Source organism: Psittacula echo (genome assembly GCF_963264785.1).
Source record: "Psittacula echo genome assembly, chromosome: 1".
Classification (NCBI taxonomy): domain Eukaryota; kingdom Metazoa; phylum Chordata; class Aves; order Psittaciformes; family Psittacidae; genus Psittacula; species Psittacula echo.
Genome location: NC_137735.1, coordinates 45,604,317 through 45,624,896, shown reverse-complemented (window position 1 = coordinate 45,624,896; position 20,580 = coordinate 45,604,317). Strand labels below are relative to the sequence as shown.

The following is a 20,580-nucleotide window of genomic DNA, read 5'->3' as shown; positions in this document are numbered from 1 at the left end:
GAGGCTGTTGTGACTAGCAAATACCAAGAAATAAATAATGGTGCTTTGATTAGTTTAATTGCTTATGACTCCATCTAATCAGCCCAGTATTGTTCCCTTTACAGAGTCATGTTCACTTGTTTTATGGAAGCTACAAGTAATGGTTAAATTCATGTTCTTCTAGTGCACATGTACCTTATTTGGTTTCTCAAACAGCATTTGTGACCCATCTTTGCTTCCAAGACTTTGTGCCATTTTTCGAAGAATGCACAAAAACACTGAGCTTGATGAGTCAATTTAGTTGGAAGGAAAACCATGTTCTCCTGGGAATATCTTGTTCTTGGCTTTCCCAAATACATTCTCTCTTTTGATTTCATTTTGTGAGAGCTTTCAAAGGGGCTGTCATGTCCTTTCCCCAGTGATTCTGCATTCATGCAGGAGGAAAGAGCCTTACCATCTTATACTAGATGACAATCCAGCTCTTGCTTACTCCTTTAAAAAAGGAAAGCAGTGATAAATTAATCTTGTATTTTAAAGGCTAGCAGGAAAGAATTTACCCATTTTCTTCAAGTTAGAGGAAGGATCACAGATGCCTGACTTAGCAATAAATGCCTTGAAGCAGCAGGTCTGGACAATCTTAAAAGGTGTATAACATGAATTCTTGTTTTCTTTTTGAGAATTGGGGGATGAAGACGCATTTGCATCTTGATATGCATATGGAACAAAGACGAAACCTATGGATTAAAAAAGGGGTACAAATTACCATTTTTCTTCTTGATTTAACACTGATGTGGAACATCCAGTGGCATTACATGATGAAATAATCATTAATCAATATTTTTTAAAGCTATTCTATTGGGACATTTAGCTGCTAAAAAATAATGGACAATGAAACAAGGTACTAGAGGACTGGTTCAATTTTTCATACTGCAAAATCAAGAACAGGTAGAAAAGTTGACTCCTTTAATACTGCATCACAAATATAGTGTGGTAGCTCATTATCTTGGCATGGTAGACTTCAGTGTCAATAAAGTTTGTATTTGCAAAATAAAAAGCATAGTTATTTGCTGCTCTTGTTGCAGTGTTATCTTTATCCATTTTCCTCACATAAAAGACACAGTTTTAATTTCCTTAATCCAAAAAAGAATTGCTTGAATATTATCTAGCATTTTACAATGGATTTTATTGTCTTATCTCCTTCTACCTTTGTCAGCTTTGCCAAATATTTCTCAGAGGGTTGGGGGTTTTCCATTCATAAATCTCCCGTAATCTGCAGGATCCAAACTTCTGTCTTTTTCTGCATAAACAAAGTGATGTTAACAAGGCAATGGACGAAGACCAGTGCTTTCAACTAGGATGAAGCTGTTAAGAGTTGATGCCTTGTTATCTTCTTTCCCAGGCAGATATTTACACGCCAGGGTAATCCAACATTGCACAAAAATGAGTAATGCAGAGATTCAGAATAGATATCATCAAGGCTATAAATTTATAGAGAATTCAAAACAAACACAGTAAAGGATTATGTACTCTTTTACAAAGAATTTCTAAACTGTGACATTAAATCAGTTAATTATTTGACTAAGTAATAATAATTTCTGGAAAAAGTGGTGGTGGCAGAATTTGTCCCTCAGGTGCACTTGAGGGATGGTAAGGCATCATGTGTCTGCAAACCTGGGTATTTGGATCTGCTGTAGTACAGAGAATTGAGACCTCCTGTTGCCCTGGCTGTCACTCATCAGCATTCCTATACCTTTCTCCTCAGCACTGCTGGAATGGAGTCCCTGTATTTTGTGGAATTACTTCCTGTAAAGCATGGTGTAACAGAACAGCATCTATGTACATAAACTTTAGACTGATAGAGTCTGAACAATATCTCCAAAATTTTTGAACCAAGCTGACAACTCTTCCGAGAGGATTCATAATGGCAACTTCATGTCATCTTATTTCAGCAAAACTGCGTCACAGATTTGATCCTACTTTTCTTGTTCTTTGATCCTTGATAAGTTTACATCTAGTAATTGCTTTAAAATTGCAATACATTTAAAAGCATAGAATTTTGACTTTGTATAAAAGGGCTTATCCATCTGGGTCTAAAATTGCAGCACAAATTAATATAATCCGTATCTGCACGGTTTATCTGGTATGTTGCTACAATAAATTGATTTCTAGTGCAAAGTAAAATAATCCTTTTAAATAGTGGCCTTAGGTCAGTTGTCTCACTTCATTAACATATCCGTCTTATTGCTAGGACACATGGGGAGGCATTACCTGGTTGCTTTATATCAAAGCAAATTTTAATTAGTTGATGATATGGATGGTTTTTGCCAAGAAGTTAACAAGTTCTTAATATATTATTGTAATTGCATGCCCAATGAACTAATATGTATTTATCGCTTGATATTTACATTCAAATGCAAATGAGTATCTATAAAAGTGCAATCTCAAAGATCTTTCAACATTAAGAGCACATCTGAAAGTAAGTGTGTTCTTTCTGCTTCTATTTAGTCAACTGTGACTCTTTGGAAGATCATGTTTCTGGAGCTGGGATCATGTGCCCCCTGGGCTACTTTCCATGTGGCAATATCACAAAGTGCTTGCCCCAACAACTTCACTGTAATGGTGAGGATGACTGCGGGAATCGGGCCGACGAAGAAAACTGTGGTACGTGGTTGAGACTTTTCTTTGTGTCTATCAGCTGCAGTCACTGAAACCCATGTAGTGCTCACACTAAAATAGAGTTGTAGTGTTAGGAATAGGAAGTTAAATGTTTTGCAGAGTATACAACAGGTCTTTGGCATAGCTAATAAAGCCACACAACAAGCCATTTGCTAGGAAAGAAGGATGAACCACATTTTTGTTTGTGTATGGTATCAGTTTATCCAATTTCATCCCTGCCTTGAACTTGTTTGCACGTGTCATTTTGATGTGTACAAATGGATGTAGGTAATCTAGCAAACATCTCCGCTGAGGAGCGGTAGATGTATGTGCTAACAGAGTTTGTATGAAGCTTAATGAACTTCATGTGGGAAGCATAACTTAGAAGACTTTTCAAGGTTTTTCAGAAAACATCCATGTCCTAATTTGGGAGAAAACAGTGACTGTGTGAGTGTGCTGTGCAAGCTGTGCTGCTGCCAGGCTTTGGGGTTTGGAAGTGTCAAAATCTCAGGGAATTTCATGGACAGGTCATTGCTCCCTGCTGTTTCGATCCTTGTCACCCCTGGCCCTGCCAGATGACAGCCAGGAAAGTGACTTCGCTTGTAACCTTTACCCCTGCTACTGAGTAGGGCCAGAGCACGGCCTTTGCACTGGCATTTGCCTTTCCATCCTGCTGATCTGTGAGAATGGCCTCAGCACAGCTGTACTCTGTGCTGAACAGTATGTCTTACACAGTGCCTGAACACAGCTCAGAGGGTGACATAGACCTGGGATAGTCTGGGAAAGACCTCCTTATATTTTGTGAGAAGACAGATTTGCCATTTGGTTGTGAGCTCTGAACATAGGGAGAGAAAATTGGTCCTAGCATATTTTATTTAGTGGTATTGTCAGCTTCCTACCAGCCTGGTTAGTTTCAAAGATACTCTCCAGAGATACTGATCCATGGCAGATGGGGAAACTAGACTTCCTATTCCTTGGTAGCTTTCCTGTAGACATGGAGGGCAGCCAGATTCATGGTGCCCTTCTTCACACACCGCTTCCAGCTCCCTGGAGCCAAGCAGGTGAACTGTTTTGCTGTCCCAGCTAGGCACACTGCCATCAGAGCTGGCGGTCAGGAGGGGAGAACTCAGATATTAAGTGAAACTTCCAAGTATGCTATGTATAACAAAAGGAACTTTCTAAAAGCAGTTTCAAACAAAATATCATAAAGACATTTTTCCACAAGCATTCTCCAAAGTCAATGAAGTTTTGAAAATGGTTGTTCTCACTGTGTCTGTGAAGCTCATTTTGTACCTGCGTAGTATCTTATTCTTATACCTATCAAATTTCAGCATCTTACTCCATATGAAAGCCACTTTTAATTCTAATCACATCATATGAACCTGCAGCTTTTTCTAGTTTTATGTTTTTGCTGATGCCACAAGCATACTTTCCATTGCCAGTAATCAAAATTATGAACCAAACTGGTTCTTGTATTCTTCTCCTGTAATTATCTTGCCCTACAGTGGCAGAAACTAACAGTGGTGCCCCCTTCTGTTTGAAAGTCCAACCACAGTAAATGCATTTTTAATCCATGTTTCATTTCTGTATAGTACCAGAAAGTACAAGGACTTGCTGAAAGTGTACAGCTTGATTAGATGGCAATTAGGATATTCACAGTTTTGTAATGGGATGTACAAGACAGTATAGCCTGCAAGACAATTCATCTGTGATATTGAATCCTCTTCTGGGTATAGTAATCCAAGAATGAATTAGCCTCAATTTCTGAAAGCCTGAATTACACAAGATGAAGAGTCATTGTATTAAGTTACTGGGAATATCATGCCATCAGTATTTTTCTGCTGTCTTGACCCCATATTCTCATTTAGAAATGCGTGCCATGTATATCATATTAAGGTCATATTTAGCAGTAATGGTTTCTCAAAAACTTGTGTTGCAGTTTGAATAAAGGAAGAGTTGCTTCCCTGCCTGAGAATATTGAATGTCCTGATGAGATTTTTTCCAATGCCCCTGAACTGTAGTAAGCGTGGAGATCTTTGTAGGATAGGTCTGTTTAGCTCCCAAGACAAAGAAACTATCCGGCTATTTTTGTTTGCTGCAGTTTCTCAGGACCGCATTAGTATCCCCGCCTTATTGCAACACTTATATCCGGTTCTTTCCACTCTTTATTTTTTTTTAAATTTACAACTAGTTTTCAGTGTAAATCATTGCTCCTGGTTACAGAAAAGCAATTAAAAAATAAAATATTCCACTGTAGTAATTGTTGCATGCAGTACCATTGGAAATTTTAATCTTCTCCACAAGGTATTCAATTAAGTAGCCCAACTGTTAAATTCTTGCACACTTTCATCTTGCATAATTTGAATAAGAGCATGAAAGTTGCCGGTCTAAAACATTCAACCCAAAAAGTGTGGGGAGGGAAAAAATCAGCACAGACCCTGAAAGGAATTTGGACATTTTTAATATTTTTTAATTCATGTATCTCAAACACTGCTTTACCAACTGCTTTACCAGTGATTTCTTCAGTAATGATAAAGCACTACCTTAAGCCTACAGAAAAATGCTATAGTGAAGACTTGCACACACCTTCTGTACAAACTAATAGCATAACATAAGGAAACAAAGCAAATATCTGCCATAGACAGTAGTTCTCTCTGTGATGGAAAGGACCATGCTGATGAAGAAGAAAAAGAAAAAGAACAAACACTTCTTTTGAAAAACATAATGCTGCTGTTGTGGATGGAGGGAAACAAGAACAACAACAAAAAAAAAAACACCAGGTACTCTAAATATAAGAAAATCCAAAGTCCAGCTGCTCTATACAAGCCCTTAAGCATGCTGAACATTAACAGCAACTGCAATTACTGAAATAACCCTCTTAAGAAACATCAGTGAATGAAACAAGCAGAGAAGCAATCAGTGTAAAAAACACATGTAGCTCTTCTAAGAGAGTTACTTTATAAAAGTCTTTAAATGCCCTTGAAACAAAAAGCAAATGGCATCAGTACAAAAGAGACCAACATGATAGAAGCCTCTGAATGTACTTGTAGCCAGTGACTCCATCTTGTAGCAATTTTGTCTCTTTCCTTTTTTAATGAGTAAAGTTCTCTCCTTCACCACTTCATTCCCAAAGAGATATTTATTGTGGTAATCTTTGAGAGGATTTGCAGTGTTAGTCCTGTTTAATGCACTGCATGCCCGGTAACAGCAAAACATGATTAGAAGTATTTCAAACTAAACTAAATCCTCACTGAGAGATGCGTTTTCAGATGTGCTGTAGTCACTGTTCATATCCAACCAAGGCACGTAAAGATTGGCTTCATGGTGCGTTCTTCAAAACTGATTCCTTTTTCACTTCCACCATGCTGGGTTTCCAAAACCAGTAAAATACTGTGTGTGATATCCTGATGAGGAAGAGCTTGAGGCAACGTAGTAAACCGCAGTAAGAGGAGAAGTCTGTCAATTTATCATGCCCAAAGTGATGGGAAGCTTTTTGAACTAACCTTAAATGTGCATGGAAAAATGCAATCTTACTTTTTGAACTTGAAAACATAGTCCATCAAGAGTAGTGGGTGTCTCCGCAAATTTGTCACGAATATGATGCTTTTAAATAAAAATGATTTATTTAAAGTTCCATACTTTGTAATGAAGGCTTATGGGTTTGAGGATTTTCCTTTTTTTAGGCTCAAGTGTGGCAGTAAATTTTTCCCTGCTGTTCTGCCCCACACTCACCCTTTCTGAAGCACCAAGTTCTCAAAAACACTGAGTGCATTGTTGAACAGTTTAGCCTACATCACATATTTCACTTGAAGGGTTTTTTTTTTTAATCTGTTACCAAACTCAAAATGTATGGGGGAAAACCCCCATATATATACATATAGATATAGATACAATTAATATATATGTATCAGTTCTAACATCCTTCTGTACTCAAGCTCAGTCCTACTGAAGATTGATTTCAAACATGATGGTTTCAGGCTAATTTTCAAAGGAAGAGCTTTTTCTCTTTCTTTACAGCTGTAACAATTCTGTAGCTACTTGCTGTTTACAGATGGGAGATTAGAACATTTGTTTACTTCACTGCTTTTTAAACATGAGCAGGAAGGATAAATATCAGGCATAATCATGAATTCTGCTCACCTAACGCTATGGCAGCGTTGACTTGGGAATAGTTCCTGAAACGAGTATTTCTTACATGGAAGACATTGCTGCTACAATGTTAATGTATTCTAACAACTTTCTAGGCAAAACCCTTTGATGCCCAATGGCATAGTAAAAATGCCAAGTACGTATTTCCAAGTACATATTCATGGAAAGAAGCATTTTGGAATCTCTGTTTTGACAATGATGCTTAATGATAAGCAAAGCTAAAACTGACAGTAAATAGAAACATGACTTGATTAATGCAAAACAAAAACAATAAAACAGTGGCATTTATGATGTAGCTTTGCATGGAGTCCACATGTGGTTTGTTATCTTAAACTGCGTGTTTGCTTAGATGAGCAAATTCTGACACATGAAAAATTGCAAAATATATGAAAAGTTAAATCATAACAAAATGTACTCCACAAATTTGGACAGAAGACAAGCAAGATTGCCAGTAATCATCTATTTTTCAAAATACCAACTCTCCGAGTAGCTTTAGAGAAAAATATTCCTTAATCTTAAAATTCCTAATTCCTTAATACTAATTAAGTAATTAAATTTTAAAACTTACACAGAAGCACTTTATTTTTATTTATTTTTAGTTCTCTGATATGCCAACAGAACTCAGGGCTAAAAAAGGTTCAGGGCTGAACTTTTATCCTAGATAAGTGTCAACTTTCTCTGAATATTATTTTCCTAGTATTACATGCAGTGATAAAAGTGTAATGTTACCAGCCTAACAACATTTGTGTAATTACCTCTTCTAGATACACCACTGAGTCAGTTATTTTGTAGTCCTATTATGTTAATTACAAAGGTCTGTAAAAATTCAAATGCATTTAAATTTTAAATCATTGAGAGATTGAATATTTATTTCTCTTGTGTGATATTCTAAGATCTTTGTGGAACTGTCCCTAATATTCCAGCCATTCTGTTTGATAATCAACGTGATTTGTTCCTAACTGTAAATTAGCTGTGATGTTAATACGATGACAATTCTTGGGGAGAAGCCTTCCAGTAAATTGCAGTGTAGTTTACCTCAAGTTTTATGTTCCAAAACCACCCATCAGCTCTTGAATTTAGTTTGGTACAAAGTTGTAAGTGGAGAAATATAAAAACAATCAGATCTCAAAAGTCACTCAGCTTTTCTCCTTTCAAGGGAAAGTCTGGACTTTACATTCTACCTGGACACTTTGAAAGCATATTTTATTATATGTCTTGAAGTCTAAGATTGAGCCCTACTACTTTGTCTCTAATATGTTTAGCAGTATGTGTCAACATCCTGTAGTTACAGGTTCTGAAAATCCTTTGGCTGTCAAGTACAGGTGCACTCATTTCTTTATAAATATGCCTGCTTTCAGATTTAAAAGTTTTTTCCTAACTTCGATTAGTGCTTGATAGTACCTAAACATGCAGTCAAAAATCTATGTGGTTGGTTGATTTATGATGTTCTGTTCTAATTTAAAATGCAAACAATAAGACCAATATAAAATCTTCAGTCACACCACCTGGGCTTTTGACCACAACATAGATATGTGAAGCAAGTCTGAGCCTGATGAGAACTGATCTGGGCTGACTCCACTAAAATCAATGGAAAGGCTCCCGCTGTCTTCAGTGAGCAAAAAATTATAACTTACTTAAATTAGGAAACTAATGAAAAGCTCAGATGTTTAAAAAAAAAAAAAAAAAATCCCCAAAACCACAATGTTTTTTACTCATGTGTTAGCCTTCCAAAATAGTACTGGATATGACTGTTTGGAAGCACTGCACTAGCAGTGATTTTCTTTCTTTCTCTAGATAAGCTGAAGAAATCTAGGTTGTGATCTCCTGCAATTTGTAACAGAAACAGGAGATAGATACAAAATACGGTATCTTCCCATGCAAATATCTAAATCTCAGAAAAAAAATGTCTTAATACTTCTTTTTTTAAACTGAATTGGGAATTGAGTAGATACGGTTTATTATTTGTTTAAAATTATGGTTACTGTCATTTCACACTCCTGAACAGCTCTGATGCTTCCTCTCAGAACTGATTCTTGAAATAGGTTCTTCATTTATTACTAGTAAATCTCTAGGGTAAATGGTTATGTGCGAGTAACACAGGTATACGTTCATATTTAGAATTAGAAGTATTTTAACTTAAGAATTTTTAAAAAAGCAAACACCAGAATTCTTATTTATTTCAAAACTAAAGTCAGGTGCATTGAGTCTAATCCCTTGCACTTCTGTAGACCAGATTCTTTCACCATGAATGGGGCATTAAAAAGCCAGTGACTACTGTTACATATTTGACTACCACTCTACTTACTAGCAATAAACGGGCAATGGAAGGAACACCATGCTAGGGTGTTTCATTTTATCTCTTTTCACAAGCAGGGTATTTAATTATGTAGAGTAATGGAACAAAGTAGCATGAGCTATTTTGAGAGCATAAGTTTCCTTAGTGTTTAGAAATTTGGCTTCTGGACAATTTTGCAGATAGTTCTGCAAAGCTGATTTTTTGGCAGTTAGGCAATGGTTGTAGTGTGTCTGCATTTGTTTTTTAATCACAGTGTCATAGCCACATTTTTCCAGTCCAGTGAAGCGAGAACAGGCATGCAGATTTAATTTAAGATGTTTCTGACTCTCCAGAGGAGTTCTTCACTGGCTAAATATATTTACCATTGTGTTGCGCCCAGGCCTGAAAGGTCTCCAAACAAAAGGCAGCATTCAGCTCCCCAGTGGTTAAGCTCAGTTATAGATGTTCGTTAAGTTCTGTCTAGCTCATAGACTGGAAATCACAGAGGTTTCTGAAAGAACTGGGGCAGGGAGCGGCTGTTTGAAGTCTTGCACCTATTTACCTTTAAAAGCACAGGCCTCATCTGTTACTGTGCGTTGCACAGTCATCAGATGACTGGCTTGCCTCATTAAATAAGTTATAACACACCGCTTCTATTTTTAAAAGGGCCTACAATAAAATTCAACAGGATGAAAGTAATAACAATCTATATAGATGTCATGCTGTTTTCTTATGTGTTTCTTTGAAGGTCTATAAGCTTACAGAGATTGCAGTTCTGTAGGTTCATCAAATCATATTCTAGGTTCCCATAGCAGAAATCTGCATTTCTATGGGATGTTTCAAAACACTTATACAAAAGTTACATGTTTTAGAATCACAAAATTGCTCATAAAGGGTAAGAAATATCAGAGGGTGAGTTTCCCATTTTTGTCTCAGCACATTGCAGAAGGGCTCGGTGACTTTTTATTTCAAATTAATACAAATAATGAATAATTCTATAGTTAGTCTCAACTTTTCCTGGCATGGCTTTTTTTTCCATCATACTTAGAATGTGACATTTAAATGTATGAGACACCATTCAGTTTTGAGCCCTACATAGTAAATTCTGTTTATGAAGCAAAAAGAAAATGCTTGGAAGTCTGCAGCATGCTCAAAATGTGGTAAATACTTGACAAAAGATCAGATTTTCAAGCATCATGGGGAAATTTTTCATATATGGTCAAAATTTATTGTCTGTCATTGCCATTCATCCATGGTATGTGGGCACTGTAATAATCAGGTTTACACTGATGTGCAAATGTCAGCAAATGGAATAGTTTGCTGAGGTTCTGGGGGGGTTAATTTAATCATTGAGATCTTTGAATATTGTTAATAACTAAGAGGAACTTTTGCATTTCACTGGACTTGTGTCTCTTCTGTCCCGGATAAAGGGACTTTCAAGCAACTCACATTTTTATAGATGTATTAATTTCTCTGCATAATAATCCATGAAGACATGACCAAAAGAAGGCAAAAATCATATAGATAATGTCCTGTTCATAAGTTTATTAAATAAGAGATACATCTTTAGTTTAGCAAAGCTGATATTTCTTTGAATCTGTCACTGAAAAGATTATTCAAATCTGTAGTTTGTCAGGATTAACATACCCTTTCTCATTTCTTTCCCACCAGAAATAGTAATTGACAACTTTTAGCCAGGAACAGTGTATTAATCTGTAGTCAGATAAATCCAGTTTACAATTACTTATTTCACTTATCCTGTGTAGCGGAAGATTTCCTGTTGCCTCCTTTTCTCAGATCTCCTTTTTTACAGAAGTGCAGCCAACAATCTATTTTAGAACCGGCTTGAGAAAAAGTTATTTCTCATCTGAGCTGTACTCCCCCAAATGATAGATTTGGGATTTCAAGACCAGTACTATTACCAGTCATTCCTTAAAGTGTTTGGAGAACCTCGTCTCGACAGAGGTAAACAGGTCACAAACCTATCATATAAATTCTAAACGATCACAAAGTGATTTACAGTTCTGGCATTAGTGCTTCACCAAATGGCCATACTAAATATAGTTATTTGCATGATACGTTCTTCTGGGATTCGACCAAAGAGTTTGTATAAAATAAAGACTGTCCCAGGCTTGGCCACAAACCTTGGCCCAAAGCAAACATTTTTGAGGGTCAGAAAACTTCCAATAACTTGTTTTATTGTGTTCAAATATGCCTTTGAATTTCTAATAGAAAGCGGGAAAATCGAATGCCATGAGAAAAAAAACAGTCTTCGAAATGAACTCACCAGAAACTCAAGACAACTGGAATGCTTCCAGTACAAAATAATCCATCTTTTCTCTTCTCTGTGCTTTTTTTTCCCTTTCTCTTTTATGGCCACTCAGAAGTACACAGCTGCCTCTTGATTTCCTTGGAAATGCTGGTGAACTTCCCCTTCATAGTGAGCTGCTCCCTCATTCTTATTAATGTAGAAGGCACTGCTCATCCTTTTTCTCTGCAGATGTGAACTGAAGTGATGGTCACCTCTTGTACATGCTTTGTCACATGGCAAAGCATTTTAAAAATGCTAAAAGGTGGAATAAAATCTCATCTATCCATTCTTTAGTGTCAGAAGGAGGGAAAATGCAGGGAAATGCAGAAAAATGATATTTTTTATGTTCATTGTCTTACAGGAAGATTAGATTTTGTGGCTTTTAACTATATATTCAGAATCTTCAGGTAAGTGGTTAGTTGTCCAAAACTCTATGAATGTAATTATGAATTAGAAAGTCAAAAATATTTTGAGATTGTATTCCTGACTGCAAAATACTTATTTGGTATGATTATACTCCAAGAATAATCTCATTTTCATTATATCTTGACTGATTTCTGTTAAAAAATCCTCAATGAAAGATTCCTTTCTTCCATCTTACCTCCTCTGCATACATTGTATTCTGCACTGGTTTCTTCATGCTTCAGTTGGTGGGTCATCTTGCAAATGAAAGTCAATGGATGTGCTCCAGTTAAATATTGAGAAATAGTGATTGGGGAAACCTCATTACAGCACTAACTACAGGGCAGATCCGCTTGCCAAAGGATCTACTTCCATCTCTTCATCAATTACAGATTCCACTTTGCAGGTAGTCCTAAAAATGAACTTCTGAGCACTTAAAATAGGCAGGAGCAATATTTCTGCAGCTTTGCCAACACCTTTAATTTTGTCCAAAATGCATTAGGCCTCCTCTGAATATCAGTGTAATGATCTGAACTGGCAAAACTGATATTGGATCAGAGCATACCAGGTGCTCTTGAGGAATTTAGTGAAATGCACTTAAATGCCTTTTCTATGTGGGAAACTGGCATTCTTGTGAGACATAAACTAATTCACATTAATTTCCGAGTTTAAAAGGCACTTTTCAAGTCTGTCTTTCCCATTAATAGAGCAGTTCCTCAAGACAGATTTTTGTTTCCTTTGAATCTTTTATCTTTTGATTTTATGCATAAAAACTACTAACTAGATAAAAGATAGTTTGGCTGAAGTTACTTAATCTTTCATAATATCTATAAATCAGCTTTTCAGCTTAGGCAGCGAAGAGGCAGACATCTCTCAGAACAGCTCCATCTGCTGACACTCTGTAGGCAGGCTCCAGGAGATGCTTTCAAGGTAATTTCTCTACCTAGCTGAGAAAACAACTGCAATGAGACGAAAAATGAAAGGCCATTTCAGAATGGGAAAAGTTGCAAAGAAGTAAATGCATTTTATTTCCCCCTGGCTATTTTGAAGCCAACATATATAGTAGTAATGTTTACTTGAATATAAAGATTTATAGAGAAATATCGATGAGGGATTGTATTTAAGTTTAAACAATTACCATGTAAAATTGGTAAGGGGTGAGGAGTATTACTAGAATATAATAAAGGTGAAACAGAGTGTAATAAATAGCAAAGCAGAGCCATCCTCAGAGTTCTCATATAAATGTTGTTTGAGAGTAGGTAACAGTTTCAATTATCACTGGTGCTTTGACTCACAGCTAGTGGGTGCCATCCAAAGGAGCATTTCTGCTACTGGCTCATATTCATTAAATGAGATGCTTTAAACCAAAATGGTATGGGCAAAGCTGAAGAGAGTTCAGATTCAAATTAATAAAGCTAAAATTGGATCACAGCTTCCAAAGGAAAGTTTGAGGGTAATCTCTCAATATCTTCTTTTCTTTCTTGTGTTTATTCCTGCCCTGTTTTGGAAGTGGTTACCTGATCGGTAGATTTACTGATATATGACAGTATATGACAGACTTCTAAGTAACAGATCTGTAGTTATTTCCAGCACCCCTGTATCTGGAAATCCCTATTTGTGGAAAGAAACTGAAAGATCTACTCTTCACTTTTTGCCCCCATGGCTATAAACCACTCTGTGCCACTACATCTATACATAGTGACCAGACTGGTAATATGGAATACTTTGTTTAAGAAGATGAATATTAAGCTTAACTTAAACATACTGACTTGACTATGTTACACCACATCACCCATTCTCTTGAAAAGTAGTGATCACTTGGCCTTCATCTAGATTTTCAGGATGGAAATTATAGGCTGTGATAATGTGAGACAGCCCTCTGAAAGAAGTAGTCAGAGTCCTTGCAGTCATTTGAGCTTTCCTAGACTGTGAGAAACCCACATGTTTAAGGAGGTAGGAAAATAGGGTTGCTTCTCGTTTTTAGACTCCTACATAAACAAAAAGTTCTGAAATGAACGATTATATGATTTTGGTACAACTGTCACAGAAAATGATGAAGATATAACAAGCTGTTACAACTATGCAGTTCATAATCTCTATACATGCATGTGATTAGGCAGAGGTATAAAAATAAAGTAATTTAATGGTCTATGAAATGTCCTGAAAGAAACACATTTTATTTAGATAAACCTTGATGCACCTAAATTTAGTGAAGGTAATTCTACCTTCTATTTCTATTCTAATGTGACTTCTATTTGTGGTTTGCTTATTTTTTTATTAGAGGACTACAATGGATGGTCTCTGCAATTTGATAAACATTATACAAAGGACAAATACAATAAAATGAAATCTCTGTATGCATCTCAGACAAAGACACCTGAGTGCTGTAAGTAATTACAGATATTACTTGTGTGATTATTATTGATCATTCCTAGAAAGAAATACGTTGCAAATACGCTTATGTCATGGTTTAAGTGTAGTCAGTAACTAAGACCCACGCAGCTTGCTCTCTCACTCCACTCCACTTCCTCCCCACCCTGCTCCCAGAGGGATGGGGAGCAGAATCGAAAGAATGTAACTCCCATGGGTTGAGATAAAAACAGTCCAGTAACTAAGGTATAACACAAATCACTACTGCTACCACCAATAATAATAATGATAAGGGAAACAGCAAGGGAAGAGAACCACCCAGCACCTGCCGATACCCAGCCGGATTGAGCAGTGAACTCACCCTTCCGGGTAACTCTCAGTTTACATCCCTGGGCATGACGTGCTGTGGTATGGAATACCTCTTTGGCTAGTTTGGGTCAGGTGTCCTGTCCCTGCTTCCTCCTGGCTTCCTCTCCTCCCTGGCAGAGCATGAGACTCACAAAATCCTTGGTCAGACCAAACAACTTAGAAACAACTAAAAACATCTGTATTATCAGCTCTGTTCCCAGGCCGAAAGTCAAAAACACAGCACGGCACCAGCTACTAAGAAGGAGAAAAATTACTGCTATTGCTGAACCCAGGACAGCTTATCAGAAAGAGAAATATATGGTTCAGTTTCATTTATAGTAAACCAGAATTTACCTCAGACGAACAAATGTATCAAAGCTAATATCAGTTACATTTAGAGTGATTCATTTTCTGTAGGAGAAGTGTCAAATATATGCGAACTAGGAGGGCAATATAAATGTTATCTGAACATATCAACGCTTCTGGAAAGTCCATGAAGCATCCATCTTTCAGAGTGAAACAAAAGCAACATTCCTCCAAATTCACTTCTTCATTCATCAAATGACTTTTCAAATCCCTTCCATTTCTGTAGGCATTCATCCCTTTTGGATGGATTTTCTGATTCTGCTGTCTACCATGAGCACTAACTTACAGTGTAGAAATAGGGTGAAAGGGAGCAAAGATTTCCTGACACATTTTCATCCCATTTTCACTTGGACAGAACTCTGCTAATTCTAGTAAATATGAGGACTGGATAACCTGAAAAAGAGAAACAAAAAAATCCATGCCAGAGTCCTGTGTATCAAGCCTACAACTCAAGAGCTTTTAACAAGTTTTTTCACAGAAATCAGAATGTAACATTATCTTTTTTGTGTCTCTTTATATTTATTGTTAGGGTTTCCCAGGTCTAAATCAATTATGTAAAAACAGGTGCTTTAATTTCTGTTCAACTCAGCCTCGTATGTCTATCTTTTGTTCTATTACACTGTATTTCTTTTCTCCACGTCCCATCACACCACTCATCCCACCTTTTGCCATGACCATGCTCTTGTTCTCACACAGTGGCTGGTGCTGTGCCAGCAGAGTGCACCTGCCAAAGGCTGGAGATCTTCTGTGATGCTGCCAAGTTGCGTGCTGTCCCGTCAGTCTCTTCAAACATAACCATAATGTAAGTAGAACAGAAAAGTAGCCTCTTGCTCTGTTCAGGACTGACTACCAATCCTACAACATTTTCACAACTACAGCCTTATAATTATGACAGGTTGGCTCAGCTGGTGCTTGTGAAAGCATAATGTGTGTCTGTTGATAAATCCTTTAGTATTTTAAGTACAGATTCTCCCTGCACAAAAGAAGAGAAAAGGAACCAAAAAACTCTGTGTGAATTGATCGTTTCATGTTTGTAACTGTACTTGAACTAGCAACAGTTTCAAGAAATCTAAAGAAATCTTCAAAAGTAATGTTTCCTTTTAAGACACAATGCTTAAGAACTTTTTCTATGATCTTGGTAATATTCCTAATCTGTATTCCTGCCAATAATCAATATCCTTGAATTCAGTGGAACTACCTACTTGAGCAAATCTCTCTAGTTCTCATTTCATATTTCTGAATACACCATTATTTAAAAGAATTTAGTCTGGGTTGGGTCATCATACAGACCTGTATATGTAAGTCAAACTCTTTGAAGGGATCAGGGAATGGTTGACATTGCTCTTAATTTGCACATTACTGTTTGTGAAGCTGTTTTCTGTGTGACAAGCAGAAGGCAGCATCATGTGTCCTTACCTGAGGGTTTTCCCTGTACAGTAGGGGTATGAATCTTTCTGTTTGGTACCAGTTTGTGTTCATTTGTGGCTGACATTCTCCTTGTTGTGTCCATGTTCAAATACCACCGTACTTCATAATGAAGGCTGATATGGAATGTCAAATATATATTTAAACTGGCTGTTGGTTCAGGGTCAACAAAGACTTCAAAAATAATAGCTAAGTTCTAGCTATAGAAAACTCAGTAAATTGGTTCAGTTGAATTCAGGCTAGACTCTCTTCTAATCAAAACATGCCCTGAATGATTTTGATTCTCAACATGACACTTGAGTTGGTGCCAAGTGGAGATGGGGGCATAGGGACACATGCACTGGGAAATCAGCTCTCTGTGTATTTGAGATTTGAAATAAATCTGTGGTTTAATGTGTACTCAAATCTTTTTAACTCTTAGATTTAATTAGAATTTTGTCAGTTGCTCTGGTTACATGGAAGAGTATTTTTTACGATACAGTATTTGGCTTACTGCTTAAATAGATACAAATATTCAGATAGAGGTAGCATATTCAGATGTTTTCATGTTGCTTTTACTAGTTAGCAATATAAAGCTGCTCTTACTGAGTAATAGAAGTGGCAGCACTGTAGGAAGCTGGGAGAGTAGTTTTACTCTGTGCATTCATTCCTACAGGTCTCTTCAGAGGAATCTGCTAAGGAAACTTTCTGCTGACACTTTCAAGAAATACCAAGACCTTAAATACCTGTAAGGAGTGCTGCAATTTAATACACCTATTTTGTGTCTTAAATATTCATCCTTTCCCATACACATACACAGAGCTTAACATCTAAGTGACAACTGTCCGTTTCCACTTCAAATTCTGTTTTGTCTTACCACTCATCTAATTGAGTAACTCATTTGGCTATATACTAATCTGGCTATTTGGCTAAAATAGTTTGATTTGACATCCCCCATTTGCAAAACCATAATTTCCGCATATTCTGTTTTGTACCAGAAAAATGCTAAACTTTCATCATGTATGAAGGAAGTTACTTTTATAATGAACCAAAGTTCATGAAGGAAGTTACTTTTATAATATGCCAAAAGTAATTAAAGTAATTTAATCCATATATTCTGCAAAACAAAAACCTGGAAACTTTAACTTCCCATTGTCATGTGATGCTCACTCACTCCTAATTATGTCCTAATCATGTGACGCAACACACTCCTAATTATGTCTGGTAACAATTTAATAACACCAAAACTAGCCAAATTGTTATGGCAACACAATACTGCACTTTGTTTTACGATGTCTAACATATATGTTGTTCAAAAATCACAGCCTTTAACAAGTTTTCTTTGTATAGAGGTACTGAAAATCAGAATTAAATGCAAAATTTAGTAGGAGTAGGGCTCGAAACTTAGTGGAGTGTGTTAGGGAAAGTGTGCTGTACTGCAGCACCATCTCGTGTTCACAAAGTTAAGTGCTATTATGACCTTACAGTCTTGAAAGGTCCGTTTTCATTAAAAGAAATACATCTATATCTAGCTGTACAAAATATTTGCTTCTAACCCTGATTTCACACCTTTCTGATCGATAGCTGTAAATTTTCAGAAAGCTCTTGAGCAGTGTTTGACACAAACCCACTTTTGTAAAAGCCAGTGTCAGATTTCTTATTGCTTTTGAACAAGAATGCTTCTGGATGCTTTATTAACTGTAACTTGACTAAAAGGATTTGTAGTTAAACATTAACCAGAGACTAAGACTATAGTACTTAAGTGTTATTTGAAAAGGATTTAATGTTTGCAGTTGATAATTTTTTTTTACTCATTATTTCATCAAAGGGGTTAGAAGGGAAAAATTTGTAGTCTTTAGTTTACAGATTAGTGAGATTTGTTTTATGTTCTTATTATATTATTGTAAAAATGAAGCATTTTTAAAATTCTCTTATAGTATAAACAAAAATTCAAAATACATTATCATTTTGTATTTGCCATGCAAACCTTTTCTTGTAGTAGTGCTAAACACAAAGTTCAGGAGACACAGGTGAGAACTTCAAGGTCAAGGCCTAAACCAGGAGGTCACAAACAACCACTTTATTGTTCATCTGAGGCAAACCAAGTGTTCCTTTGAATGAGTTTATTAAATCTGCTGGGGGGGGGGGGGGGGAGGGTATTTCTTTTAAAACATCTTTGCACTCTTTGCAGCTGTAGCTGTGAATTGTTTATTATCAAATTTAAGGTGTAACAACTTTGACAGCTTCTTTTCAAGTATAACATGTACATTCAGTTTAGTTGATAGATTTCTATTGGCTATTTATGCTTGCTCTGACTTTGTGTGCTTGGAGAATTAACTCTTGTTGGTTTTGTATCTTCTTAGGTATCTTCAAAATAATAAAATCAGAGCTGTATCTGAACGTGCTTTTAAAGGTTTATTCAATTTGACAAAATTGTAAGTATTGCTTTTTGAATATTGAGGTAAAAAGCAGCAGGAAGAGCTCCAAGAGTTGTTATGGAGGTCTCTCTCTTATTTGAGACAATGTTAGGAAGTTGCAAAATGGTCCAAATCTTTAACTCAACAATTGGATTGAGAAAGCAGAGATAGATTAAGAGCTATCTGTGCAAGCTTATCTGACAGGACAACACTTTGAAAATACAAGTGAGCTCCATACTTCACTCCTATTCCCCAAATCGTCGGATTGGAAGAAGGCGACAGTATATAGCACCTTATTTACCCTGCAGAAAGTCAAAGAGACTAAAACAAAAGCAAGAGCACATGATGGTTGAAAGCTGCTTAACATTACATTTTGGTTTACAGAAGCAAACCAAAGTAACCAGTATCAGTAACCAAAAGAATGCTTTTAATTTGGCAGCAGCTTCTTGAAAAGCGTTTCTTAGCTTTTAAGGAAAATGCTTAGTAAAAGAGACAACAAATAAATTGCATTGTTTGGTCCAGGTTTTTGTTCCTGCAATGTTTTTAAAAGGAAAAATTTAGAATGTTTACCTCTTATATTTCCGTCACACGTGTGGTTTACTATCTGTTATTTCAGCTGCTATTATTACCTACCCAGATTATTTATATCATCCCTCCCCTTTCTTTTCTCAGCCTTTCTTTTTCCATGATTCTGGTATCAACATTTATGATTAATGTCCTTGGCAAAGTCTGAACGTGATCCTGGGAACATTAATGGAATGAATCTGTCCAGGTTTAAACCATGACAGAATCACTCTGCAAAAGAAAACCGGGAAGGGCCAAAAATATGACATAGTGAAAATGTTTAGCTTGCTGTGTTTTCCTATAGGTGAAACAAAATGTTCTACATAATTGCTCTGAAAGTCCTCACCAGTGAGAGTTTCACTTTGCTCTCAAAGAAGGGCATGAGAATTACTATAATCAAAACAATAATTATGAATCATTTTAATTGTATTCTCATAAATTATCAATGGGAAAAAAAATCTTAAAACCAGTTCTTATGCATCTGATACTAATTAATCTCTCCATTTATCTTTGTTTGGTCTTGTTTTAGATACCTGAGTAACAACAAAATAACTATTTTGAAGCCTGGTGTCTTTGCAGATCTCCATAGGCTTGAATGGCTGTATGTTGTTTTCTTATTTTTTTGTTTATTTTCTCAAGGAATAATTGAAGCAAGGCAAAGAAATATTTGGATTGCTTTCACTGATGTGCATAGCAATATTTTATACTAGATAATAACTAAGGAACTCCTGTTACATTGTACAGGGTAAAAAATCAGTTGACTGGTGAGAACAGGAACCAGTTCTTGGGCATTAATGGCTCCAATGACTGATGACTTTTAAAATACGAGATAATGTTTATTAGTAATTGCTTGTTACAAATCAACACATAAATCCACTACTGTAAAACAGTAAAAAGAATTTTTTTGAGGGACAGTTCTTTCCCTGTAAATACTGCTTGAAATATGCTTTATTACTGTTTTTCAGACAGATGAAAATGAAACACCAGTTCAGTAAAGTTATTCAAAATAAGCAAATAATAAGATGCTTTTGGAACTGATGCATTGCCATAGAACACCATTATGTGGTGCTGCTTTGTTTTCACAGATAATCCATTCAGAATATCTTGATCTAAGAATTTCAAAAACTCACAGAAAATGTTTTTTCAAAATTGAAAGCAATTATTTTAATTTTTTTTAATTATTATTAAATTAATCTGAAAATAAATTAATTAGATGAATGACCTGACCTGCTAAGGAGTAGTGTGCTAATTTTTTAAGTACTTTGAATGGACATTTTAAGAAATCCACTTCAAAGTATGTTAGTTTTTATCATCTTTCAGTTTAAGACTGCAGTCAGTTA

The 20,580-nt window shown here is 36.1% G+C and overlaps 1 protein-coding gene across 1 annotated transcript in view; it reads left to right on the top strand.

Moving 5' to 3' along the window:
• Positions 1-20,580, top strand: part of RXFP1 (relaxin family peptide receptor 1) — a gene marked incomplete at both ends in the record, with an annotated part of 45,144 nt that overhangs the window by 12,385 nt on the left and 12,179 nt on the right. Inside the window, 6 exons of the mRNA XM_080633547.1 lie at positions 2,485-2,640; positions 14,053-14,157; positions 15,552-15,657; positions 16,936-17,007; positions 18,623-18,694; positions 19,770-19,841. Of these exons, the coding sequence (XP_080489673.1) occupies positions 2,485-2,640; positions 14,053-14,157; positions 15,552-15,657; positions 16,936-17,007; positions 18,623-18,694; positions 19,770-19,841 (583 nt within the window). The remainder of the gene's footprint in view (positions 1-2,484; positions 2,641-14,052; positions 14,158-15,551; positions 15,658-16,935; positions 17,008-18,622; positions 18,695-19,769; positions 19,842-20,580) is intronic.